The 26,638-nt window shown below is 46.7% G+C and overlaps 2 protein-coding genes and 1 non-coding gene across 4 annotated transcripts in view; 2 read left to right on the top strand and 1 right to left on the bottom strand.

Moving 5' to 3' along the window:
• The window catches only part of STUB1 (STIP1 homology and U-box containing protein 1), a 14,663-nt gene extending 1,191 nt beyond the window's left edge, over positions 1-13,472 (top strand). The window contains exons 2-7 of the mRNA XM_061600396.1: positions 4,171-4,369; positions 4,861-5,026; positions 6,287-6,377; positions 8,520-8,576; positions 9,444-9,560; positions 12,230-13,472. Of these exons, the coding sequence (XP_061456380.1) occupies positions 4,171-4,369; positions 4,861-5,026; positions 6,287-6,377; positions 8,520-8,576; positions 9,444-9,560; positions 12,230-12,355 (756 nt within the window). The 3' untranslated portion in view covers positions 12,356-13,472. The remainder of the gene's footprint in view (positions 1-4,170; positions 4,370-4,860; positions 5,027-6,286; positions 6,378-8,519; positions 8,577-9,443; positions 9,561-12,229) is intronic.
• Positions 10,517-26,638, bottom strand: part of JMJD8 (jumonji domain containing 8) — a 23,139-nt gene continuing 7,017 nt past the window's right edge. For both annotated transcript variants that reach the window (XM_061600394.1, XM_061600395.1), the window contains 7 exons: positions 26,509-26,557; positions 25,661-25,757; positions 24,523-24,591; positions 23,667-23,786; positions 20,659-20,726; positions 18,497-18,631; positions 10,517-16,749 (listed from right to left, as the gene is read on the bottom strand). In XM_061600394.1, coding sequence (XP_061456378.1) covers positions 16,669-16,749; positions 18,497-18,631; positions 20,659-20,726; positions 23,667-23,786; positions 24,523-24,591; positions 25,661-25,757; positions 26,509-26,557 — 619 coding nt within the window. In that variant the 3' untranslated portion in view covers positions 10,517-16,668. The remainder of the gene's footprint in view (positions 16,750-18,496; positions 18,632-20,658; positions 20,727-23,666; positions 23,787-24,522; positions 24,592-25,660; positions 25,758-26,508; positions 26,558-26,638) is intronic.
• On the top strand, positions 19,472-19,590 carry LOC133372141 (5S ribosomal RNA). Its single transcript, XR_009759452.1, has one exon. It is a non-coding gene; the product is annotated as a 5S ribosomal RNA (ribosomal RNA).

Below are 26,638 nucleotides of genomic sequence, written 5' to 3' on the forward strand. Positions count from 1 at the left end.
AGAGTGCCCTGCCCTCAACTAAGCTGGCATAGGATGCAAGGTATCAGGGGGGCAGGACTTGATTTGAGCCTCCCTTCCACTCCAAGTGCTTTGGCCTTATCTTAAGAAGTGTTGAAGGGAGGGTAAGAAAAAAATTAGCCCTCTGAGCACAAACTGAGTGCATGCAATGGAGAGTCTGGCATGGGATGGTGGGGGTGAGACTATGGTGTGTAAATGGTGTAGTGTTGTTCAGGCTTCTGAATCTTTTCTCAAGATCGTATGTGAAGAGAGCTGTGACAAAAACGTGGTCCTGTGACCATGAGCAGAGTGCTTGCTCTCTTGATAGAGATGAGGGTGAGGTGGGGATAAGAGACAAATTGGGAGTCAGAGTTCAGGCTGAGCTTGGATTTAGCTTTCCCTCCCCCCTCCTGTTTTCACCGAATGGGCTTATCCTAAAAACAGTTTGAAGGGACAGAAAGAAAAGAGTGGTCCTCTGAGCACGGCCAGATGGAGTTGAGAGTCTGGCCTCTGATTTGAGAGGGGCAAGGTGGGCATTAGGAAGCGAACTTTGGGGTGATCAGGGCTGTGTTTGTGCGAAGGCTCATCCCACTCTCCTCTCCCTTCCACCCCCCCCCAAAGCTTGTTTTAGGGTTCAGTTTTTTCTTCAATAACGTTTGACGGCATTTTTTAGTGCTTCTTTTATTTTTTATCTTGTATTTTATCGAATTGCAGTTTGCATGCCATAAATTCAAACTGTAATACCATGAAATGCAAAAGGAGAAAAAGAAGGAGCAACGTGCAGTTAAAGATCGATACGAAGATTTAACAAGGGACGTGCTGCAGACCGTCAGCATGAAGCTCATGGGCCACTGTTTGGGAACTTTTGCATTAGATCATATAACATATGCATTTATATGCCGCCCTGGGCTCCTACTGGGAGAAGGGGTGGGATATAAATCTAATAATAAATAAATAAATAAAAATATATGACATACCGGTATATAATATTTTCATATCCCATTTATCCTCCAAGAACACAGGGCAGTAAACATGGAATTACTCCATTTCTTTTTCCCACGAGCCTGCGAGGTAGGTTAGGCCGAGAGACAGAGGGTGGCAGGCCCAAGGCCGCCTACCAATTTCATGGCTGAAGAAGAGGTTTGAATCCTTGGGCCAAGTGCTGTGCCATCTCCTTTGGGCCATCGCTCAGTGGCAGAGAATCTGCCTTGCGTGCAGAAAGTCCGAAGTTCAATCTCCAATGGCATCGCCAAGTAGGGCTGCGAGAGACTCCCTCTTTGAATCCTTGGAGAGCTGCTGCCTGTCAGTGTACATAATACTGAGCTAGATGGAGCAATGTGTCTGACTCTGATCTATCTTTTACTGCTCCGTACGCAACCAGGGGAGGAAGGGGTGACATTTGAGGGTATGTGGATTGGAGGGGCATCTCTGCAACAAGCTTTGTGCCTGGCTACCCACCCTCCCACATCCTAATTTGCATTTCCTCAGTGACCTGTAGCAGGGCTGAGGTGTCCGCACAGGATAGGACAACCTTTGCCAAGCTGGCGCCCTCCAGATGTTTTGTACTACAATCCACATTAGCCCCCAGGTGATAAGGATGTGACTCAGCTCTGTGGGGCTGGTCATGTTGTAAATTATCCAGCGCGAGAGGTGAGTTTCCCAGGCAAAAAACATTAAGGCAAATTTCTGCTGAGTTCTGAGAGGTGGAAGAGGAAGCCCAGTGCCTGTATCCAACGGCCGGCAGAGCCGATCAACAAGAAACTGGGCTCCCAGTTGCACAGTCGGAACATCTTCTAGGCAGGGGAGATGAGAGGCAGTGGAATCTAGCTGTTGTATCTATGAGGCCAGGTGGTTGTACGGAGCCTCCAGAGGCAACTGAAGGCGATTTGTCCCTAAATCAGGCTTATAACCTGGTCGCCTATGGTGAGCAAGAATTGCCTCCAAGCAACCAGACAGGGAATGCCACAAACTGTAAGAGAAACTATAGCTCCTTGCCCCATTTGAGCCTATGGATGTCTTGCCTAAAAGGTAAGCATGGGGAGTGACCCAGTAGCACTGTTCTGTGGGCTAGTAACTCTTGAGGGTTTAATAGCAAGGCTGGCCGCAGTGAGCAAATGCTAAGTCGATGTCACAAAGGGCCTGCAGGTAGCGCCCAAATCAACGTGCAAAAAGAAGGGGCACAGCCAGCCCTTCATCATCATCATCATCACGAAGACACGCAGTCCAGAGTTACTGAGGGTGCCTTAGCACAGCAGGTCTTTCTGAACAGCGCAGTTTAGCCACATTGGCAGGTAGAAGAGATGATTCTAGATCAAACAGGAAGAGAAAAAACCCAGAGGACTCAAGAAAAGCCTCTTAATAATCAGAGAGGAGAGAGATCTCGTTCATCTCTTGGAATCCTAAGAGGACAGGGAGACTCTCATCACAGTCAACTTAGGGGCTTCCGGACGGCAATCGGACATGTGTTTTGATGATCTGGCTCCCTAATCAAGCTGTCCCTGTCTTGGAGGAAGGACTATGGCTATGGGGCATCCTAAAGAGAGATGGAACATTAGGGTTACATGCTAGATTTCTGCTTTGCAGGGCTCAAAGGTGTTTTTATTTTCCCTGAGAGTGAACCTGAGGGTGGTGGTTATTATTTTTACCATAACTCGATTAGAATTCAGGCAGGGCCTCTGGGGTTCAGATAAAAAAAATTTAGGGGCCAAATTTGGCCCAGGGGCTACCAATTAACCATTTCATCAGTTTGCAGCTGCCGGGCTTAAAGCGCCACTCCTGTTTTTTAAGAGGAGAGAGGCCTATCTGTTAGCCTGCCATTAAGATCAGGTGGATCAGCGTGCCCTAGGGAGAGGGCTTTTTCAGTGGTGGTCCCTAGTTTATAGAACTTCCTCCTAAAGGGTGTGCACTTGGCCCCGTCAGTGCCAGCTTTGAAAAAGGCTTTGAAGAACTGCCTGCTCCAAATGGCTTTTAATTAAAGTTGCTGCTGGCTTTAGAGCGTCAGTTTTAGACCGCTGGCTATCGAATGATGTGGTTATTTTGCACGCTGGGCTGCATCAAAGGTTTGGTTAATTGATCATTACTGCTTGCTGTCCATTTGCCCTTTTGGTGGTTGCAGTCTGCATCCTATATTATTCGATGCTTTGGGAATTGTGTTTTTAATTGATCACATTTTGCAAGTTTGCCTAGAGAGGACATTACATTTTGAAGGAATTTTAGGCCATCTTATGTCAGCCTTCCCCAACCCAATGCCCTCCAGAGTTTGTTGAACTCCATTTCCCATCATCCTCAGCCATTAGGTCCAAAGGTCAGGGATGATGGGAGTTGTAGTTCAACATCATCTGGAGGGCATCAGGTTGGAGAAGGTTGTGGAAATGGATTGCCTTCAAGTTGATTCTGACTTATGGCTATCCTATGAATAGGGTTTTCATGGTAAGCAGTATTCAGCGGAGGTTTACCATTTCCTTCCTCTGAGGCTGAGAGGCAGTGACTGGCCCAAGGTCACCCAGTGAGCTTCATAGCTGTGTGGGGATTCAAACCCTGGTCTCCCAGCTCATAGTACAACACTCTAACGACTCCACCACACTGGTTAAAGCAATACAATATAAACTGATCAAATTGGCCAAAAGAGCCACCCAATATCAATGCAAATACTGCATGAAACCAACACAGGCAGCATAAAATCATTCTAAAATCCAGCAGAAAAATGATTTCTCGCAAGGATAGAGAGCTGCCTTATACCAAGTCAGACCCATGGTCCATCTAGCTCAGTATTGTCAACACTGTCTGGCAGCAGCTTTCCAGGATTTCAAGCGGGAGTCTCCCCAACCCTACCTGGAGATGCCAGGGATTGAACCTGGGGCCTTCTGTATGCGACCTCTGCTTCTGAGCTAAGGCCTGTCTACTAAAAAGTAAAGTAAGCTTCCAGTCCTCATGGTTCTGAATAAAGGCCTGAAATAAACAGAAACACAGGAAGCTGCCTTATGCGGAGTCAAAACATTGGCCCATCTAGCGCAGTATTGTCTACACTGAGCGGCAGCGGCTCTCCAGGGTTTCAGACGAGCCCTGGAGATTGAACTTGGGACTTTGTGCATGCTCTACAGCCCTTGCCCATCGATGCCTGGAAGGTTTCCCATCAGGCCTGTCGTGCTTATTCCTCCCACCTCTCTTTTTCAGAACCGGAATCCCTTAGTGGCAGTCTATTACACCAACCGCGCCTTATGTTACCTTAAGATGCAGCAGCACGACAAGGCCCTGGCCGACTGCAAGCACGCCCTGGAGTTGGACGGCCAGTCCGTGAAGGCGCACTTCTTCCTGGGGCAGTGCCAGATGGAGATGGAGAACTACGACGAGGCCATTGCGAACCTTCAGAGAGGTCAGCTGGCCACCGCTGCCGAGACAGACGAGTGAGGTTGGGGGTGTCCCTTGCTGGGGATCGCCACTTAGGTGCGAGGAGGTTGCAGGCCGGCCGATGAGTTAAGCGGACCTGGTGTTGCCCTTGCTTTAAAGCAGGTGCTTGAGGATTCCTGTTGAAAGCGTAGTAGACGTCAGTGGGTCGGTTCAGAAAGAGTGGCTTCCCGCAACCTGATGAGTCTGCAGCTGAAATGAATTCTGTGTTCAACAGTAAACTGTTTACAGATAGGAGCGATTACATGCTGTGCTGGTGTTTGTGAATCTAGGCTGAATGCATGAATAAGTAGTAGTGGGGGTTGGGGGGTGCAGTAGGGCATCATAGGTAGGCCCCAAAGTTTGGCTAGTCCTGTGGCCCCAACCCAGCTTAATCCGGTCCCACGAACTGGGTGCCGATCAGAGCAATTGGATTTGGAAGAACCTTTATTCCATCACCGCTTCTTTGATCTTTTTCAGCCTACAACTTAGCCAAAGAGCAACGACTGAACTTTGGGGACGACATTCCAAGCGCTTTGCGGATCGCCAAGAAGAAGCGTTGGGACAACATTGAGGAGAAGCGGATCAACCAGGAAAACAAGTTGCACTCCTATCTCACCAAACTCATCATGGCGGAGAAAGAAAGGTAAAAGGGGGAGGGAGGGGCTTCACTGCTGGTTGCGGCAGATAGAGGGTACGGAAGCCCACGAAGAACACAGGGCCCGTTGTGTGCTCGCAAGCTTGATTTGTTTACTGTGGGGTTACAGAACTTTTTCCAGCCTGAGGGCCGCATTCCTTTGTGGGTAACGTTTGCGGGCCAGTTTGTTTCCGGTCACAATTCAAAGTGCTGATTTTGACCTATAAAGCTCTATACGGCCTAGGTCCAGGCTATTTGTCAGACCGTATCTCCCCATATGAGCCTGCCCGGGTGTTGAGATCCTCAGGAGAGGCCCTTCTCTCAGTCCCAACACCTTCGCAAGCGCAATTGGTGGGGACGCGAGATAGGGCCTTCTCGGTGGCTGCCCCCAGGTTCTGGAACTCTCTTTCTAGGGAAGCACAAATGGCCCCTTCCTTGCTATCCTTCCGTCGGCAGGCCAAGACTTTTTTATTCCGACAGGCTTTTGGACTAGAAGATGTTTAAGATAGGGCCTCATAAGGTCTGTTGTATTGTTCTATGGTCCTATTCTTAATGTTTTAAATTGTCTTAGTATCTTAAGTGTATGTTTTATGGTTTTAATGTTACAAATAGTTTAATTCTATTTTAATTGTATATTTTTGTATGTTTTTTACCAATGTGTAGTTTTTATTTGTAAGCTGCCCTGAGTTCCAGTTTTGGAAAAAGGGCGGGGTAAAAATAAAGATTCATCATTCATTCATTCAAAAGCAGGCAGAGCAATGGGTGTGAAGCAGGCAGCATTGCAGTTGCACTAAAGCCACAGGTTGCTGCACATCCATGCGCGCACACACATCTCTCCATCCAGGCAAGCAAGATGCAGTATTGCAATCCAAAGACACATTCCAGCCAGGCAAAAGCACTCGAGGGACAACAGACTAAGATGGCATGTAAAACCGACCTTTCTCCACAGTGCAAACAGGTCTTTTAAAAAAGCACATCGGGAGCTGCCTGGGAAATGAGTTGTCTTCTCTTGGTGACAGCATCTCTCAGACAGATAACAGTCTTCCCCATCACTAGCTAAACCTGATTCTTTCTAAACCGGAAGTGCCGGGGATTGAACCTGGGGCGTTTGCACATGCTCTGCCACTAAGCTTGCAGTTCTTCCCCTCCACAACTTGGAGTGGCTTCTAACCCCCGCAAATATTCCATGTTTCCTGATAAATTGAGCATTCTCACATGCTTAAAGCTGTGTGTTTCCTCCTAACCCCCATCTCTCCCCACTTCCTTTAGGGAGTTAGATGAATGTCGACGAGCACAGGAAGAGGAGAACATGGACGAAAGTCGGAGCCGGGCACAGCTGTCCAACATCGAAGCCAAACATGTGAGGAGCCCCTTATCACTCTTTGCCCAAGCTCAGTCTGTTGATCAAGGGCCTTTTAGGGACTGTTTTGTTTGGGCTTTCAGCAGGAACATTGGATTCTGCCTTTTACTGAGACAGACTATTGGTCTACCTAGCTCAGTATTGTCTGCACTGGCTGGCAGCAGCTCTCTAGGGTTTCCAATGGGGACTCTTTCCCCAGTCGTACCTTGAGATGCCGGAGATTGAACCTGGGATCTTCTGCATGCAAAGCAGATGTTCTACCACTGAGCCACAGCCCTACTGTCACTGAGCTACTTGGCATCAGCAGCAGTGACAGGGTGAGACCTCTACCCATTGCCCCCATTAGCTGTGTGCACCTGTCAGAGTTCAGTCCCTCCCAGACCTCAAACATGAGGTCTCAGTTTAGAGGGAGGAGCAAGGAAATGGAGACTCTGGCAGATTTCCACACTGCCAGTGACCTGGAACTGGTTGTACCCAAGTAATGTTTACTCAGAATAGACCCATGGAAATGAATAGATCTAAATTGGTCATGGCCTATTAATTTCAGTGGGTCTACTCTGATGAGGCTGACACTACATTCGTACCATCCATTTATTCTATTTTAAACATCCATGGTTTCCCCAAGGAATCCTGGGAAGTGTGGTTTGTGAAGGGTGCTGAGAGCAGTTAGGGGATCCCTATTCCCCTCACAGAGCTCCGGTGCCCAGAGTTCCCTGGGAAGAGGGGCTGCCTGTTAAACCACTCTGGGAATTCTCAGCACCCTTCACAAACTACACTTCCCAGGATTCTTTGAGGGAAGCCATGGCTGTTTAAAGTGTAGCAATAGTGAAATAAATGTCTGGTATGAATGTGGCCGACGTTGGATACTACCCAGTGGATCCACATCTCAGCTCTCTCCAGAACGGGAAGTTCCCGTGCCATCTGCCTGGGTTCCTGGCCAGCTCTCAGATGTAAATCTCCCACCCCACCCCTGCTAGGGCCACAGGAACCGAAGCGAGCCAGGCAGGATTTTGAGAGCCATCATCAAAAAGCCTGGATCACTGCACGTGAGGCTATTTGGGAGGAAGATTTCATAGCGTTCCACATGTGTGGCAGCAAGGGGTTAGGAGCTGTATGGCAAGGGTTGCTATTGTGCATTTTTTAGAGACGGCAGAACCAGCCTTACCAGCCTCTTGATTGCTACCTTCACAAAGAAGATCCTTAGGGCAGCAAACAGACTTCCTAGTCATGGATACGCACACAGGCTTATATAACGACCTTGGTTGCAGAGTTGGCATTCCAAGTTACAAAGATTTGTAAGCCACTTGTACAGTGGGGGCAGGGGAGGCCCGTGGCCCTTCTGATGTTGTCGGGCTCCCAGCTCCATGACCAGAGGCCATGCTGGTTGTTGGACGCTGATGGGAGTTAGAATCTGACAACATTGGTGAGGGCCACAGGTCCCCCACACACACACTGCCTGTTTTTACAGAATTGTGCAGAGGTTTTAATTGTTGTCCTAATCTTGTTTGAACTGTTAACAGTGTCAAATATATTGTTAGAAAGTTTGTCTCCCCTTCCCCACCCCCCCATTACATGGAATCAAATGTATGTGCATGTGTTAGGGATGGGATCTGTTGGCCGGTGCTGGTTCAAAAGCGTTCCATCTACCTAACAGCTGTTTTTTCCCCATGCAAAAAGTGTTGATGTTAATATCGATATCTGGAAAGGAAATATCACTACAATTATCGTTCTTAATATTGATAATTTGAGGTGGATTTTTTTAAAAGAATCTGTTTTCAAAATTAGCTGCGGAAAATTGCTACATAAAAACCCAATCTGCAATGAATGAGAATAGGCGAATCAATGGAAAATTCAGTACCAAATCCAAATTGGGCAGAATTCTAGCATGCTCTCTCTCTCTCTCTCTCTCTGTGTGCGTGCGTGCATATACAGTGGAATTTGGGGGTCTGTGGACCATTCTTAAACTTGAACTTGAAAAGAGGTACAAGCAACCCTCTTGCCTGTCTGTGCTCAGTAGCCAGATACGACCAGCAATTTGCTCCATCTATAGCTAGCTGCAAGGCTGGCTTCATTTCCCAGCCCCCCAAAAAATATATCCCAAGCTTCTCTTCCTTCCTGCTAAGGGATGTGTTTCTCTTTTAGGAAAAGTACCTAGCGGACATGGATGAGCTGTTCTCTCAGGTGGATGAGAAGCGGAAGGTGAGGGCAAACTCAGGCTGGGGTCATGTTGCCAGGCAGAATTTATTTTTGCAACACTTACGTCCCGCTTTTTGTCCATCATAGGCCATCATCTTTGAAAAGGTATTCCCTCGTGCGAAAGAAGCAGGGGAATGCCTCTTCCAGGATCATACCTGGTAACCAGACTGTTTTATGCAAGAGGTTTTAATGCTAAAATATATGTTTTAAGCTGCCAGATTTTTACTGGGGATCCTTTTTTAAAACAAACTAAAGGTTTTATTGAATTAAAAACCCAATGAGTTAGTTGGCTAAGTGTTGCAGCTGTTTTATTTGGTTTAAAAACCTTTCCTGCTCTTCTTCAACGGATCTCAGGGCAGCCAGATGAGGGTTATCCTACTTGATCTGCACAATAGTCCTGTGAGGTAGGCTAGCCTGGGGAAATGACTGGTCCAAAGTCATTCACAGCTGGACAGGGATTGGAACCCAGGCTTTCCCAATCCCAAATATGTTTTTCTATCCACTTCCCCTCACAGTCCCTTTTAGAGAATGGCTGGGGAACTTTTGGCCCTCCAGATGTTGCTGGACTACATTTCCCATCATCCCTGACCACTGGCCATGCTTCCTGGGGCTGATGGGAGTTGGAGTCCAATAGCCACAGGTCTCCGAGCCTTGCTTTACAATTGGAAATGTGAGGGGGAGAAACCAAGATGCTAGAAAAATATGTTTTATTCGTAATCCAAATTGTATTACAAATAAAACATGTTTTTCTAGCATCTTGGTTTCTCCCCCTCACATTTCCGGTTTTAGATACTAGCCACTTTCCTTTGTTGCTTTACAATTGGCCTACTTGGGCTGAGTCACTGAACTTTGTTCTGTCCTTCGAGCCAGAAACGTGACATCCCGGATTACCTGTGCGGGAAGATCAGCTTTGAGCTGATGCGAGAACCCTGCATCACACCCAGTGGGATTACCTATGACAGGAAGGACATTGAAGAGCATCTCCAGGTAGGGGAGGCATTTTATTTATTCATTCGTTCATTCATTCATATGTTTAGTTAGTTAACAAAACTTACATACCATTTGATTGTAAAAAAATTCTAAGCGGTTTACAAAAATTAAAATTATCAATCAGACAGTTTAAAACAAGCAATTGGAAACATTTTTAAAACAATTAAAATAGCAATAGACTAAAAAGATTAAAACACATCAATTTTACATGTCTGGAGAGGCCTGCCTAAACAGAAAGTTTTAAGCAGGCTCCGAAAGGAGTACAGCAAAGGGGCCTGCCCAGTGTCAATAAGCAGGGAGTTCCAAAGGCACTAAAAGAACTACTTTTTACAAGTGTGGAACGACTATTATGTGGCACCTGCAACAGTGCCTGTTCTACAGATGGAAGTGCTCGAGTCGGCATGTTAACGGGGTATGGCAGTCTCACAAGTAAACCCATTTTGTCACAGTGGGTTGTGTGGGTGTGATGGCAGTGATGATCTCCTGATATTGGACACGGCTGTACCCAGGTGGGGTGAAGATGTGTGCTGTAGTTGCACGATCTCACATCATAGTTTTCTAACCCCCACAGCTTCTGTTTGGAATAAAAATATTATTGCCCCTAGAGACTTGTGAAGTTGTGGGTCTGTAAAAATATCAGAAGCAGGGAGGTGGCTGGGCGAGGAGAAGCATCAGTGCCCCATTGTGATTTTTTTACTCCCCCACCCCCGTGACTAGCAAAACCAGAACAAATTACACAAAATAGTTTTGAAACAAACACGATCAGAATATATGCAGAAGGAGAAAAACTAGTTGCACAGTTTTTGAGAGTTGCTAAACTAGCATTCCAGAATCCAGACTTCTCTTTTAGTTCAGGCAGGCCCCAACTCTATGCTGTTTATTGATAGAAGGGGCTTGGACAACCTTCTCTCCCTCCCGCCCCACACACAGATTGAAAGAATGCACGTGAGTAGTCATAGTGCTATATTTATTTATTACGTTTGTATACCGCTCCGTAGCTGAAGCTCTCTGGGCAGTTTACAACAATTAAAACATTAAAAACAAATATACAAATTTAAAAACATGTTTTTTTAACTCTCATTCTCACATAGCCACCTAGGAAAACCCATCACATAATTTATTATTATTATTAATTTGATTTGTATCACGCCCTTCCTCCCAGCGGGAGCCCAGGGCGGCAAACAAGGCACTAGAAACACTTTTAAAACATCATAAAAACAGATCTTAAAATACATTAAGACAAAACAGCGTTAAAAACATTTTAAAAACTTTTTTAAAAGGGTTAAAAGCATTATTAAAAAACATATTAAGCAATTCAAACACAGACTGGGATAGCTCTCAACTTAAAAGGCTTGTTGAAAAAGAAAAGTTGTCAAAAGGTGCAGAAAAGATCGCAGAGATGGCACCCGGCTAATATTCAAAGGGAGGGAATTCCACAGGGTAGGTGCTGCCACACTCTGTTTCCTATATTGTACAGAATGAACCTCCTGATAAGATGGTATCTGCATAATATAATGGCCGTATTTTTCATTGTGGAGTAAGAAAACTCGAATTTTGAAGGGCTAGCCCCACCATCTCAGCATTCAGCTGGCACCTGAAAGGGTCTTTCTGCATATTGAGGTACATGTGTAGACTTCCCCCACATAAGGGGACCCTGATTGGGCCAGGATGACTGACACACAGACACACACACTTGCACAGAAGAGCTCTACCCACATGCATGAGCACTGAAAGATGATGTGCAACGAGAAATAATTCGCTTGAGTAAGCAAACCACCCAAAGCACCCATCTAAAGAGGAGAATGCCTGCAGTGTCTCTGCATGATTTCTTACTGCAGCCGTACCTCCTTCCAGTCGGCCTCCCATCAAACCGGATGCTTCTGCCGCAACACTGTGAGAGGTGTAACTGAGTAATTCAGTCATCCCCAGTGCAGAGCTGCAGTAGAACAATCTGACCCTCCCCCGCCTTTGAAAATTACCCCTCCAGTTCCTGCAAATACAAAAGTGGGGAAGCAGTTTTGCCCCCCCCCTTTTTTTACTGCCAATCCCACCTTCCCTCCCCCAAATTTGGAACAAACTTTATAAAGTTCATCTGAGGTCTAATAGTGAAAGCATGTTGAGTCTCTTTTTAAATATTTTTAAATGCCTTCCATTTTAATTCGGGGGACAGCTGTCTGACACTTTTCGGAATACTGTCTCGTGTGACAAATTTTAGAAAAGGGGCCCACTGAATCTGGCCATGGGGGGCGGCAGTGAGCTAGAGACGCAAGAGGCTATTTGGCCATCCACCTAGCCTAGGGATTCGCACTGTGGCCCACCGACCACCCGTGATCTGTGAGCTTCATTCAGGTGGCCCCCTGCATGTTTGTGGATTTGTGGCTGCACATCCATCGCATTCAATATCCATGTTGATTTTTAATTCCTTTTATTGCTTGCATTGCATTACAATTTGAATCCTATGAGATGCATTAAGAAATAAAAGGAGCCATAAAAATGCAACTAAATCCACGCAGCATCTAGCACAGAGCATTAGAATTGCTGCAAAGGGCAGCGAAACCATTCAGGGGTCCACCAAGGTCCTTAGCGGTTTTTCACGTGGTCCATGGTGGTGGTGATGGGGAGTTCTGGAACCCTGGCCTAATCAGGCTCTTCTCTGTTCTTTCCAGCGTGTCGGCCACTTTGACCCCGTGACCCGCAGCCCCCTGACCCAGGACCAGCTGATCCCCAACCTTGCCATGAAAGAGGTGATCGACGCGTTCATATCGGAAAACGGCTGGGTAGAAGACTACTGACGGCCGAGGGGGAGAGGCTGTCGCTGCGGCCTCCTCGCCCTGTTTTCCGTCTCGGCAGCAAAGGCACCTCACAGACTGCCAAGGGACATCCTCTCTAAGTTCGCTGGGCCAGCACCACGCCTTACTTCATTGATCTGTCTCGCTTTTCTCTCCACCACCACCACCACCCGTCCTTTTCCCACTCTGGCTGCCTTGGCCTCTGCTGAATTAGGGCCCGTTACCTCCCTGGGGCAAGTCAGTGCTCCCAGGCTGCTTTCTGACGCAGGCAAGATGGGAGGCCTGGTCCCCAGTTTCGGGATGGCGGGGAAGGCCAGCCCCGTTTAAAGAAGCAAAACGAGGAGGGAGGTCCTCAGTGGCATTTTTCCCAAGGGCCAAGAAGTGTGCTCTGTGGGGCCTAGGCACCCATCGGGACCCCGTAGAGTCATGTGAATGACACTGTTTTTGCACCCAGCAGCCCTCCTGGCAAATGGCCTTGTTCCCCTCAATGCACACATACACACACCTTCCACTCCGGCTATGCTGCTGACTGCGGGCCAAGCCTCCATGGCAAGTGACACGCTAAACGGACCGGACCTGTTCTCCCCTCTCCCCAGCTTGCCTTTGAACTGTTCGTCCTCATCCGCTCGCTCCGTCTGTACAAAGTTTTAGTGGGTTTTTTTTTTCTCATTCCATTTTCCTGTCTGTCCAGGATAGCTGGATTCATATTTCTTGTGTTGCCTCTTTTCTTTGTAAATAGATTAGCCACTTATTTTGGGCTGGGCAGTGGAGCTGGGCACATAGAAATAATAATTATTATACAGACGACTGGAATTTGGGTTTGTGCGGGGTGAGCGCCTGTGTGTGTGGGCGGGAGATGCTGACCCCACCCCCTTCCAGGTAGTTCTTTTCCCATTAAACCACTCGATGAAAATTCTGTTTTTGTGTTTGATTAAAACTCCCGGCCCTTAATAACGCATTTGAAGCTTTTTTATTATTGTGGGGATTTTTGCTCCTCGGGAGGGAATTTGGCATGCAAGCTGCCTAGCTTCTGGGCAATCTCTCTTAACTTTGGTCACACTGGTAAATAAATATCCGAGCAAGCCGTCTTGCACATGGCTGTTTCGTGGTGCTGGGGGGGACCCTTAGGTTTAAGGCAACACTGACAACACTCAGAGGTGGACTTTTTAGCTGGTGTCTAAAGCACATTCTCCTTTCCCCTAAGGATCCTGGGCACAGTAGCTTAAGCACACTGGGAATTGTAGCGCCTTATGTGAATAAACTATTGTTCCTAGGATCCTGGGGGTCAGATGTGCTTTAAATGTATGGTGTCTATGCAGCTGTGATAGGTTGGGAATCTCCCACTTGTTCACATTTATTTAAACGTATACCTCACCTTTCTTTTCAAAATGCTACTCCCCATCCTTGCTTTTCTCCGCTAATATTACTACAAATGGGACTTGCGACAAAATGCTGCAGCATGGATGGCTCTTGTTGTGGATTCCAGCCAGCCATGCCCTCTCTCAGGAAACTCTATTACATACCCCTCTTCCACTTTCCCCCCTTAGTGTTCAGAATCCTGTGACCACCAGCCTAGCTGTGTGTGTGCTTTTTTAAATTTTGCAAACCATGGGGTTCCCCCAAACCTGCTGATGCCTGTTGTGTGTGTGTCCTGTTTGGCTGCCCTTGGAAAACAAGTTTGTTATTAGGATAGAGGATACTCTGTGAAGTGAAGGGGGGAAATGTGATACCTCTCGTATGTGTGCTTGACCATTCTAGTTTTGTCCAATCTCATCTTTCTCCATTAACCCCTCCCCACTGGCCACTCCCCTTCTGTAAAGCAAGGATAGGGAGAACCTGGTGTGCTTGAGATTTTGTTGGGACTCGAACTCCATCATCTCTGATAATTGGTCGTGCTGGCTGGGGCTGATGGGAGGTCGGAGTCCAACAACAACCAGAGGGCCACTCCAGATGTGCGCTCTCCCTGCCATAAGGAAACAAAAGTGCAATTCTGTATCATTAAAAGTACCGCCTGTCCAAAGCGCTGTCCTCTTCATCGGTTATGGCTTGTGCCCGTTGGAACTGGTAAGGCGGAAGGCAGGGTGACCCAACAGAGGGCAGAGCCAGGGCCAATGTGAGGCAGAGCCACTCCCTGATTGGTTGTAGTAAGCACTCCCTGATTGGTTATAGTAACAAGGCAGACTAAAGTTTGTTGGGCAGCGCCCCATTTGCCCTTACGGACCAGCTTCCCCTGCCCTTTACAAAGGAGCAATTGCAACCTGTTTGCAACTTTGCTCCTTAATTCTGATTTCTAAGTCTACATAAGGAGCAAAGTTTCCTTAAAACACCCACAGAGGTCTGAGATGTGCAGCCTGTCTGCAAAACTTGATCACTGCCCTAATTTTTTTCCCTTCCATCCACATCCTTCCTGCCCCCCCCCCTTAAAACAAAACAAAGACCACTTTGATTTTGAGGACCACTTTACAAACAAGTTCGGGTTTTTGAAAGACTACTGGCCCTGCCAGCTGGGGCTGCTGGGAGTTTGGAATGAAACAACACCCAGAGGTAGTCGGTCTAATCCTCTGGTCTAAGTCTGCCGTGTTAGAACTGCAGTGGCCTTCTCAGTCATGCAAGTCACTGTATGATGAGCATCATCGCGTTCAAAGTGAGAGCAACCTTAGCTTGGCTGTAGAGCGCTTGCTCTGCATGTGCCTCTAGTTAAAAGGATCAGGTCATGTTTGATGGGAAAGGCGCCTCTCTGCCCACGGCCCTGGAGAGCTGCTGCCAGTCAGTGTCGACAGGCCTGGGCTAGACAGACAAACAGTCTGACCTGGCATATAACACAGCTTCCTATGAACATGCATGCCCATCTTTTGAGGGGGAATCTTGCTTGGCCTGTGAGCATGTGCCAGTGCAGTCTACCAAAGAGGGGAACTTGCCTCTGGAGACAATTTTAGCAGTATCTTTCCATGAAGCCTCAACTAAATCATGGGTAGCCCTCTAAGGCTGCAATCCTATGCCCGCTCTCCCAAGAGTAAGCCCTGTCATACTCAGCAGGACTTCTGAGTAGACCTGCATAGGATTGTGCTGCCAGACTAGCACTCTTCTTCCCCTACTGCTTTATGACTCTAAGTGCATTTAATATGTGATCCCTGATTGGCTGGGACATGAGCCTAAGATGGGTGGGGAACCAGTGGTCCCTCCAGCTCCCATCATCCCTGAGCACTGGCTATACTGATGGGAGCTGGCGTCCAACGATATGTTCCCTGTCCCTGGGGTAGACAGTGAATGACTTCAAACACAAAAAATGTGCTTGCAGAATGGACAGGATGGTTGGACAAATGAGAGGAATGTATAGGGAAGGCTTGGAATAGCTCATTATTTTGATACCAAGAAGCTGCATAAGTACCTAAGTTGCCCCAAACATTTTTTTTTCAAGTGTGCCTCACTCTTCTGTCTGACATCAGCCTGATGTGCAGAAATTCCCTGGTGAAGCTTTTTTTTTTTGCTGGGAACCCTGTGGTGGCAAAAAGAAAAAGTTGCCAGCTTCATATTTTTTCAGCGGCTAAAGTAGACAAAGGAACAGAGGCTTATTAAAAATAAAAATGGGCCCTCAGCTGTAAACAGCAGTCTACAGTGTTGTGCCTTAATCACAGGTGAGGGTGTGCAAACAGCCTCTTTTAATTCCACCCAAAACAAGCGCTCTCAAATTTTCAGCTCAAGTTGTCAGGAAGTAATGCCATTTCCGTGTAAGTAAACCTATAATTACAAAACCTCCTGAAGGGTAAATGTTACAAAGAGTGGTCATCAGGAGGTCAGCAATTTCTGGTTCTCCTTTTTAAAACCAGGGATGGGGGTAGCTGTGGTCCTCCGGATGTTGTTGGACTACAACTCCCATCAACCTCAGCCAGCATAAGCAATGCTCAGGGCTGATGGGCTTTGAAGTCCAGCAATAGGCAGAGGGCTCCAAGTTGGAGAACACTTCAGTAAGTCATCCTTCAGAGCAGGGGTAGCCAACACGGTGCCCTCCAGCTATTTTGGACTGCAACCCCTATCACTCTCAGCCAGCAGCGTCAGTGGCCAGGGAAGATGGGAGTTGTAGCCCAGCTTGGTGGTGGAGGAAGCCACACTGCCTACCCTGGCTCCAGACCCTGGCCCACGGTCCATCAGCAAACCACCACTTGTCTTCGCCTTAAACCATTGTGCTATGCTACAATGCCTGCTACGAGGCTGGGATGGCCCAGCTGCAAAGGTCGACGACAAGGAAATCCTCTTTCTTTGAACGCCGTCAGGGGATAATGGCCAGAAGTCCAAGGAGGTGCCACCATCCAGGTCTGCTAACCCAGGAATGTGGAGATGAAAACGCTGGTGTCCAGATTGAGGGTGGCATGCCACCAGCGATCTGGGAAGTAGAGGACCTGTCAAGAAAGGAGAGGGAAAGAATGAAATAGATGTTACGACAACTATATATACAGTTTTGAAAGCAACAAATAGAACTTCACCCAATCTTGCTCTGGATCCCTGTAAATATTCCGTTAATTATCTATCTATCTATCTATCTATCTATCTATCTATCTATCTATCTATCTATCGTCTGTCTGTCAGATACATAGATATATATATATATATATATATTTTGCAGTGGAGTGCAGAAATAACTGGCCAGTTAAGACTTGTAGTTGAAAGAATGAAGAAACTTGAGCTTTATTTCTGCAGAGGTAAAATCCTACATGCTGAAGCAGTCACGCTGGCCTGCGCTCAGAGATCCATTGCTAATTAGCTGAGCCCAAAGGGAGGAAGGGGAGGGGCAAAGCCTACAAAAACAACAAACACTTCAGAGGAGGAATCAGCAGAGGAAAGACTAGATTGCCTTTCTATATCTGTCTGTCTCTCTCCACCTCCACCCCTACATCTTTCAGGTCACTTGTAACATATGTTGGTACATTACCTCCAGCAACCAAGTCCTATAGGGGACCAGGTAACACCGTGCCTTGCAAAAGTCAGTATTATTACATACCCTTGTGAGATGTTTCAGGGAGCACGCTATCCGGTTTAGCTTAGTTTTATACAGCCATAAGGACTAGAAACTCGCTTTTAAACACATACACAGGCTGAGCTTTATTTAGTGCAGGGGGATGGTAGTTGCAGACAAAGAGTCTTCCTTCATCTATCTGGTTTTCTCCTGCAGCATGGGGTGTATGTGTGTGTGGAAGCAAAGGGTGGCATCACCTAAAACAGTTGCAGAATTGGGGGGGGGCAGCTGCCCGTGAAGAATCTTGCTGTGGAATGTTTGCCCTATTTCCTACAGCGCAGATAATCTTGTGTAAATTTGTATAAGAGCTGATTTAGAAAAAAAAAGGGGGGGAACAGCATAAAGCATAGGCAATGCCACTAATTTTGGGGAAGGGCAGTAGCTCAGTGGCAGAGCATCTGCCTTGCATGCAGGAGGTCCCAGGTGCAATCCTCAGCGTCTCTAGATGGGGCTGGGAAGGATCCCCCTGCCTGAAACCTTGGAGAGCCACTACAAGACTGTGTGGACAGTATTGAGCCAGATGGGCAAAGGGCCTCACTCAGCATAAGGGCCCGTGCAGACGTCCTTTTTACCGTGCATTCACGATTCTTTGTGCTCATGATGGTATCAGGGCAGCCGCACGCAATCCTGCTTTGCGCCTGCCAATGTTTCGGGGCAGACAACTGCTTTGTTTCTGGTCAGTGCATGTCTCACAAGTTCCTGCCGAAATCCTCTTAACCGTTCATGCCACAAATGTTCCATTTGGGGGGTTTTTTGGACCCACTTCTGTTCTGCCTAGCGCAAGGGTGCCCCTCCACATGGCAATAATGCGGTAACACTGGGGACGCATCGCAGAGCAACTGATGAGGCAGAATGATGTGCAAATGGCCACTGGCGCAATCATCCCATCAGTGACACATTGCAGAATACAATTGCAAAATACAAGCAAACAAACATCAGTCTGGAGGGGGCCTTAAGGTGGCTTCCTATATCCCTCGGACAAGTGTCAGGAACCTTCGGCCCTCCAGATGCCATTGGCCCTGCTCTCTGGGGCTGATGGGAGTTGTAGTCCAGCAACATCTGGAGGGCCCAAGGCCCCCTGCACTGTAGGTGAGTGCTGGTGTTCTGCAAGTCAGGCCACGGTTGTGACTCACCTCCCCAGGGTGAATGGTGCACTCTACTGGCCTCTCCCACGGGGGCAGGAAGGGGTACGTATCCAGCAACCAAGACAGAGTAGTTTTGTTGGGATGGAACTCTGGCATTTTCTCTGGAGGATACAGAAACCAGCGCTGCAGAGAGAGATGGAGAGAAGCACTCAGCCGTAATGATCCGTAATCCAGGGGTGGAGAAACTGTGGCCTTCCAGATGCTGCTGTTCTCGTTGCAATATCCCACCTTTCCTCCAAGGAGCTCAAGATGTTGTCCACCATTCTCCCCATCCCCATTGTATCCCCACAACAACCCTGCGAGGTATAATGGGCCAGTCACTTCCGGTCAGCCTAAGGTCACCCAGTCAGCTTCATGGCCAAGTGGGGATTTGACCTCTGGTCCCAGGTCCTCATCTGACACTCTAACCACCGCTCTGGGCTCCCAACTCCCACATGGCCAATGTTCATGGATGATGGGAGTTGCAAGTCCAACAAGTTGTGGAAAGCCAAAAGGTTCCCCATCCCAGTTCTGACCCTTCCTTTCCCCCCTCCCACCAGGCAGCATCTGGTGATGCCCATCCCACACACCTAGGATGATGTACTATAGACCATGGTACTCCACAATGAAAGTCCATCTTACCCCTTATATACCCAGTCGGTCACTACACTCTGCAGGTGAGGGCCTCCAGCAGATACCATCTTATCAGGAGGTCTGTTCTGCACAACGTAGGAAGCAGACCTTTAGTGTTGTGGCACCGACCCTTTGGAATTCCCTACCCTTAAATATTAGACAGGCACCGTCTCTGTTGTCTTTTCAGCACCCACTGAAGACCTTCCTTTTTCAACAAGCCTTTTAAGTAGAGACCTTATCCCAGTCTGTGTCTGTGTTAGAATTGCGTTTTAAGATTTTTTTTAAAGATTTTTTTTTTAAAAAAATATGTTTTTAAGAGGTTTTGTTTTTGAGAGATTTAACGTTATTTTGGCCTATGGCCATACTACCTTGAACAAGCCTGATCTCATCTGATCTTGGAAGCTAAGCAGGGTCAGGCCTGGTTAGTACTTGGATGGGAGACCACCTGGGAATACTGGGTGCCGTAGGCTTAGAGGAAGGTAATGGTAAACCACCTCTGAATGCCTCTTACCAGAAAACCCTATGGATATATCCAAAAAAGATTCATAGGGTCGCCATAAGTTGTAATCGACTTGAAGGCATATAACAACAACAAAGTTATTTTGAGTGTTTTGTCCTTTGTTTGCTGCTCAGGGCTCCTTCCCGGAGGAAGGGCAGGACAGAAATTTAATTAATAATGATAATGACGACAATGATGTGGCATCATCCACAACACATACAAAAAGCTCCAGGCAGCTCCTGGGGAAGGGTTCAGCAGAAGAGCAGCTTCTTCTTTCAGTGCAGAAGGTCCTGAGTTCCATGCCGAGCATCTCCAGGTAGGGCTGGGAGAGATCCCTGCCTGAAACCCTGGAGAGCCACTGCCAGTCAGTGTGGACAGTACTGAGCAAGATGGACCAGTGGTCTAACTCAATGTAAGGCAGCTTCCTGATTTAGTTCAGCCGTTAATTCACAGCCATGAGGACTGGAAGCTTACACTATTTTTGAGCAGACAGAGCTGGTGTGGAGAACCTTTGGCCCTCCAGATGTTGCTGAACCACAACTCCCATTGTCCCTGGCCGTGCTTGCAACATCTGGAGGGCCCAAGGCTCCCCAGCCCTGCCACAGATCATCGGATTTGCATGCAGAAGGTCCCAGATTTAATCCCGGCATTTCCAGGCCAGGCTGCGAAGACTCCCTGCCCGAAACCCTGGAGACAGTACTGAGCCAGACGGGGCAAGGGTCTGATTCGGTACACGGCAGCTTCCAAAGTTCAACGACAATCTCGTGGGACACAAACACCTCCAAGGGAGGTTCTGGTGCATTTGGATGCCACCCTGAGCTCCTTGGAGGGAAGGTGGGATTATAAATGTAATGAATAAATAAAAAATAAAACATCTGGTGTGAAAAGGCTCTTGAGCAGTTGATCCAGGTGAGCACCGCCACCTCCACCCTCATGCACCTGGAGTCTCAAATGAGACACCTTTGCAGGTACAGGTTGACCATCTGCATGGCGGCAAGGCCACCGCCTTCACTTCCGTGGCTCCAGCTCGGGCACTTACCTTCCTGCCAAAGATCACCTCCGAATAACCGGGGCCGTGCCAATGGAAAGGCACCCCAGAGCCAGGGCCTGTGAACAACCAGAAAAGAAAGGAGGGATAAAACTAGAAGTGCTTCAAGTAGTATCACCATCAAGACATCTCCATACCACAGGCTACTTATATACATATATGATTGGCAGGGTGATGTAGCGGTTAGAGTGTTGGACTAGAGTGCTGGGAGACCAGGGTTCATCCCGCTCTGCCATAAAGCTTGCTGGATGACCTTGGGCCAGTCATTGTCTCTCGACGTAGCCTACCTCACAGGGTTGTTGTAAGAATGTCCCTGTGGTAAACTGGTAATGTGGTAAACTGAGGGTCACAGGCTGAAGACTGCCTAGAAACAAGGAAAAGGACCTTTCCAGTTGGGGCTCCCCATTTCTGGAATGCTCTCCCCAGTGAAGTCTGCTTGGCGCCTTCATTGACATCATTTTGACTCCAGGTAAAGACTTACCTTTTTCTCCAGGTATTTGATAGATGGAGATGATGTGTTGTTAGTAGCATTCTGCCAAAGCTTCCTATGGCCTCATGGGAGTTGTTATTCTATTGGGGTTTTTTTTAACGGCAGGATGCTTTTTTTTTAAACAACGTTGTAAGTTGCTCGGAGGCCATTGGGTAACAAGCGACTAATGATGATAATAATAATAATAATAATACAATCTGCGTCTGTGTTGGATTTGCTTTTTAATATGTTTTTAAACCTTTTTTAAAAACATGTTTTTAAAGATGTTTTGTTTTAATGTATTTTAAAGTCTGTTTTTATGATGTTTTGAAGTGTTTTTAGTGCTTTTGTTTGCCACCCTGGGCTCCTGCTGGGAGGAAGGGCGGGATAGAAATCATATAATAAACAAATAAATGAATAAATGAATAATTGAAACCAGCTGAAAAGGTTACAGAAAAGCAAATTCCGGACTTCCCAGGAGGATCGCTCCGCCTGCGCTGCCTCTGAGACGGGCTCCCGCCTTGGATGAAACTTTTTCAGTTTTAAAACCAGTCAGAAGGGCTTTTTGACTGGGGATAATTTCTTCCGGATAAGGAAGAAACGTAGAGATTTCCCACACAGCTTTGTTGTGTTTGTTGGAGACTGGAATTCATTAGAATGGTCTGTGAAAGAAGGTCTTCCAGCAGCTCGGACGGAGCTAGGATTTCTAGCTAGCTCAGCTGATTAAGTGAGCCGTGTTTTTTTTCTTCAAAGAAAAACGGATTAACAGGCAAGCATTCTCCTGTCTACGCTCATTATTTTGTTATCTATACAGCTAAAGAGATTTGTCAAAGAACCAGCAATTAAGAAACCCTGGGTGAGTCATAACCTCTTTTATTCACGGAACTAAGGGGAAGAAAATAAAAATAGCCTATCATTTTTTTTTATTGCAAAAAGCTGGCATGGAAATCAGCATTATAAAGATTACAAACGGATGAGGGGTTTCTAATTGGAAGAGAATTTTTTTTTTTTGATTTATAAGACTTTTGAATAATATATGTCTGGGACTATTTTTTCCGGTCTACTTTTTTCTTTTTTTCCCCTTTTTGACGAATCTGCTCATTCTTTCTGCTACTAGTTATTTGGATGCTGTGAACTAAAGCTGTTTTTGCACTTCTGGACATATAAGAGATAAGGAAGTCCGTGCTGTCTAGCGTGTGACGTCAGTTGGTTTGAAAGATTAACTCCTTTGTAACTGGATAAAGACATAAACTGTTCTTTGCTTGGGACATTGAAAATTGAAGGAGTTTTGTTCCTTTGGTTTTAAGAATGACAATTAAGAAGATGGTTGAGACCATGGATGTACAAGAAGGGACTTTATCTTTAGATATGTTTCAGAAAATAATGATGGGATTAAGCTAACAAAACAAGAACTGAGAAATAACAGACAAGCGTTGAAAAATGAATTTGGCGAAATGAGACAGGAGCTGAAAGAAATTCAGGATTCTATGAGAAAGGAGAATAAAGATAGATCTAGAAAACCAAAAAAGGATGAAAGAAAAATTAAAGGCAAGGTTCAAACTATGGAGATTGGATTAAATATGGACTTGGAAAAAGATTTGGATTTCCTGGCTGTGATGGATCCTGGAGACAAATATTACGGTTTGGAACTCAGCGCTGTCCCTGAAGGAATTGATGAAGAGATTGGAGATAAAGATATTATCGGTTCGAAAAAATTCTTGGACTGGAAGGATTTGATGGAACTTGAAATGGAGAAAGTTTACAGAATTAATCCCTGTTTTGTGTCAATGGAAAAACCTTCAAGAGATGTGCTAGTGTATTCTGTAAAAAAGAGGAACAGAGATGCGGCTTTGCAACAATACTTCAGTGATGTGTTCGGAATTGATGGCAAGGAAATATCAGTGATAAAGGAAATTCCTATCAGACTCTTATTATATGACTATGACAGCAAGATTATTGGGTGCGTAAAGATGGAAGATGGAACCAACACGGATAATGGAAGAAGAGCGATTTGAAATTACTGGACTTAGTAGACTTGATGAGTTGGATTAATTGACATGTCTATCTAGAAAAAAATTGATGGACATATATCTCAAGGATTGGAAACTTCTCTTTGACTTTTTGTGGAAGAATAAAATGATATCATGTTAATGAGATTTGATACCAACTAAGATAACCACTGGAGGAAGGTGATTTTATAATCTATTAAGAGACAGGCTTGTTATATATTATAGACTTACAGCTGAACTACGACAAATCGGAAGTCAATAGTTTTTTTTTCTTTTTTTATTGTATTAGTTATTAATTTGTGTTTTTTCTTTTTGTATTGTTTTGGTTTTGAAAATTTGAATAAAAATTAATTGAAAAAAAAAAGAAAGAAAAGCAAATTCCAATAGTGCAATCGGAGCAGAACACCTACAGGAGGGGCCCTAGGGTTTCCTGCGGGTTCAAACCCCTTCAAAACACACGTTGGAGAAGACATCCACAGCATCTGTTACCCTCCCAACCCCTTGACGTGTGGGTTACTGACCTGCAATCCCAAAACTGTACACTCCAGTGGTGCCTGGGATCCGGAATGGTGGGGGGGTGTACTTCCGGAAGAGAGGGCCCCACTCCGTGAAGTTATTGTCTCCGAAGAAATAGAGGGTTTCTGCAGGAAAAGGACAAAGCAAGCCCTTATATGCCTTGACATAATAATAATGAGTGTCCTGCCATCGCTTCCTGTCCCATTCTGAAAGGCAACTTTTGGACTTTCATGCCTGTGGGCTGGCACCTCCGGGACTGAATGCATTGTCAGCCGCTCGAACAAAAATTTGCACTGAGAAGAGGGCTTTAGTCTTCTTGTTGTGCCAGTGGCAAACAGCACTACTGGGTTTGTGGGGAGGGGAGGAGGAAGGAAAAGATGCATGCAATGAATACGGTCCATCTTGGTCTGTACTTATCTATCTGTCTGTCTGTCTAGAGCATTTGTACCTGCTCTTCAGCCAAAAAGGCTCCCAGAGTGGCTTACGTGCAATCAATTAAAAGAAGACAGTCCGTGCCCACAGGCTTAAAATCTACAGAAAAAAATATTTAAAATACCATGACGCACAAGGGAAGAGGGACAGGGAGGGAAGAGGAAGAAACAAACAAACTCAGGCACCAATTCTTCAACAGCAGTTCTTACCATGACCAGCTGGCATGGAAACAGTTCAGGGGTAGGAGGTTGCCTGATGGAGCTCGTCTTCCAGCAAAGCTGACGGGATGAGCCCTGCATCGCATCTCACCCACTGAGGCAGCTTCCTGTACTGCAGGTTCTAGGCTGAGCTTGGTTCTCGCTGCTGAGTGGGCAGGCAGGAGTTAAAGGGGGGGGGAAGCTATTCTAGAGTATGGCAAGTCCTACTCACCACTCCCCAGAGAGGTCTGGTCCTGCGGTTCCAGCAACTGATCCACATAATCCTGGAAGGGCAGGTCAACTGCAAAAAGGAAATGGGAAGCGATGAAAGCATGCATGGCTCCAGCTCAATGGAACAGTGAAATTGACTACACCAGACTCTAAGCAGCTTCTGGACTAGCCAATTTCACTCTAAAGGGAAATAAACAAACCAAACCAATTTTTTTTAAAAGGGCTCTTGAAAGTAGAATTGGGAACACACATTTGCTCCTTCACAGCCTTAATGTATATTTTTAAGCCCTTTAGAAACTGCTTCAAACGTGGCACGCGTGTAACTTGTTTTAGCGTTATCTTACAGACCCCCACAGGCAAAACACCTACACATTACAAAACAAATACAGTAGGGCCCCGCTTTTCGTCGTTCCGCTAATATAGCGGCTAAAATTAGAGTAATGCCCCACTCATACGGCACTTGTTCCACTTTTACAGCATTTTTTGGGTGTCGGGTGCCATTTTATTGAAGGAGTTCCGCTTTTCGGAAGGTTTCGCTTTTAGGAGAGGGTCTGGAATGTAACCCGCCGTATGAGTGGGGCCCTACCGTAAAACACAGATGCAAACAAAGAACCCAACACCCAGAAAAAAATGGACAGTTCCTCCGACCAAAGAAAACACACACACAAAAAACTTTCTCAGTTTACAAACAAAAGGAGCAGAGTCGGGAGGCTTTGGCAGGCACCAAGGGAGGGTGTCTGGAGCAAATGGGCATCAGGCTGAGGACTCCAAGGAAAGAGAGAGAAGGTAAAAGGAATTCGTGCTAGCGCTGAACCTAACGGAACTCTTGGCTTCGTAGATTTGCAGAAGCTGTAGGAGCGGAAAGGCAGGCTGATAAGGGAATGAGCCACAAAATGTTTCCTTCTATGTCTCCAACCCTCCTTCCCTCCTGGTGATTTCAGATAACTTTCCTTAATTGGGTTGCAGGCTTCATCATCTTCATTACTTTATAAAAAAACAAGTAAGAACAAGATCCCTGATAATAATGAGGGTGCCAGGTTTCGACCAAGCCTCTTGTGTGTAGATTTGCACCCCTCAATTCCCACCCCCTACTCTGGTCCCTGCCAGGAAAGCCTCTTTGTGAGCGACTCTGCCCTCACCTTTGCGGTAAGAATAGGTGTTGGCGGTGCTGAGACGCACTGGGCGATCCCCAAACTTGGCCAGCAGCTTGTCCTTGGTGCATTGAGCCTGAAACTCCTGTTGGGGATCCGAGTAGAATCATAGAGTTGGAAGGGATATCAAAAGGTCATCTAGTCCAACCCTCCCGGCCAGTATAGGAAATCAACTACTGCAGCATCCCTGATAGGTGACCTTTGAGCATCTGCTTAGAAACCTCTGTTGAAGGTGAGCCCATGACCCACTGGAGGTGGGCCACAGCTCAGTAGTACACCACCTGCTTTGCATGCAAAGGATCCCAGGTTCAAACCCTGCATCTCCAGATACGGGTGGGTAAAGCTCCTGTCTGAAACACTGAAGAGCACCTGCCAGTCAGTGTAGATAATACTGAGCTAAATGGACCAATAGCCTGACTCGGTGTAAGGCAGTTTTCTGCGTTCCTCTAACCTCTGGGCACAGAATTGGGAGTAGACCTGAAGATATATCTACTTCAGGAGTGCTCTTGGCACAGGCTGTGCGACAGTGGGTCCCAAGCTCTCGGAAACCCATTAGACCCAGTTCCATCAGGGACTCTTCCTACCTCTTGCCTACCCACTTGCCAAGATCTGTCTTTCTTCTAAAAGTCCCGAGCTGTGATTTGGGGGCTACTGCCTGATCTGAGAGCCGGCCCCCAGAATCCCCTACAATTCATTTATTGGATCGCACTCAGTTGCAAGCACACCCCTCGAACGACGGCTGGCCAAGAGACTGCAGTGTTGCTTATACAATTGGGCTGGCACTGATCCGTCTTCCCAGAGTTTAACCCAAATCCATGGTACGGTGCCTCACTCACCAAATTGTCCGTTATTCCCCGAAGTATAACGGGCCGAGAGAAAGCATACCTGGAAAGCGAAGAAAGCATGTTTACCTTTGTATGTAACAGGCAGCTCTTATATTTCACTGCATCTGCGAATCACTTCCTT

Source organism: Rhineura floridana, chromosome 17, assembly GCF_030035675.1.
Source record: "Rhineura floridana isolate rRhiFlo1 chromosome 17, rRhiFlo1.hap2, whole genome shotgun sequence".
Classification (NCBI taxonomy): domain Eukaryota; kingdom Metazoa; phylum Chordata; class Lepidosauria; order Squamata; family Rhineuridae; genus Rhineura; species Rhineura floridana.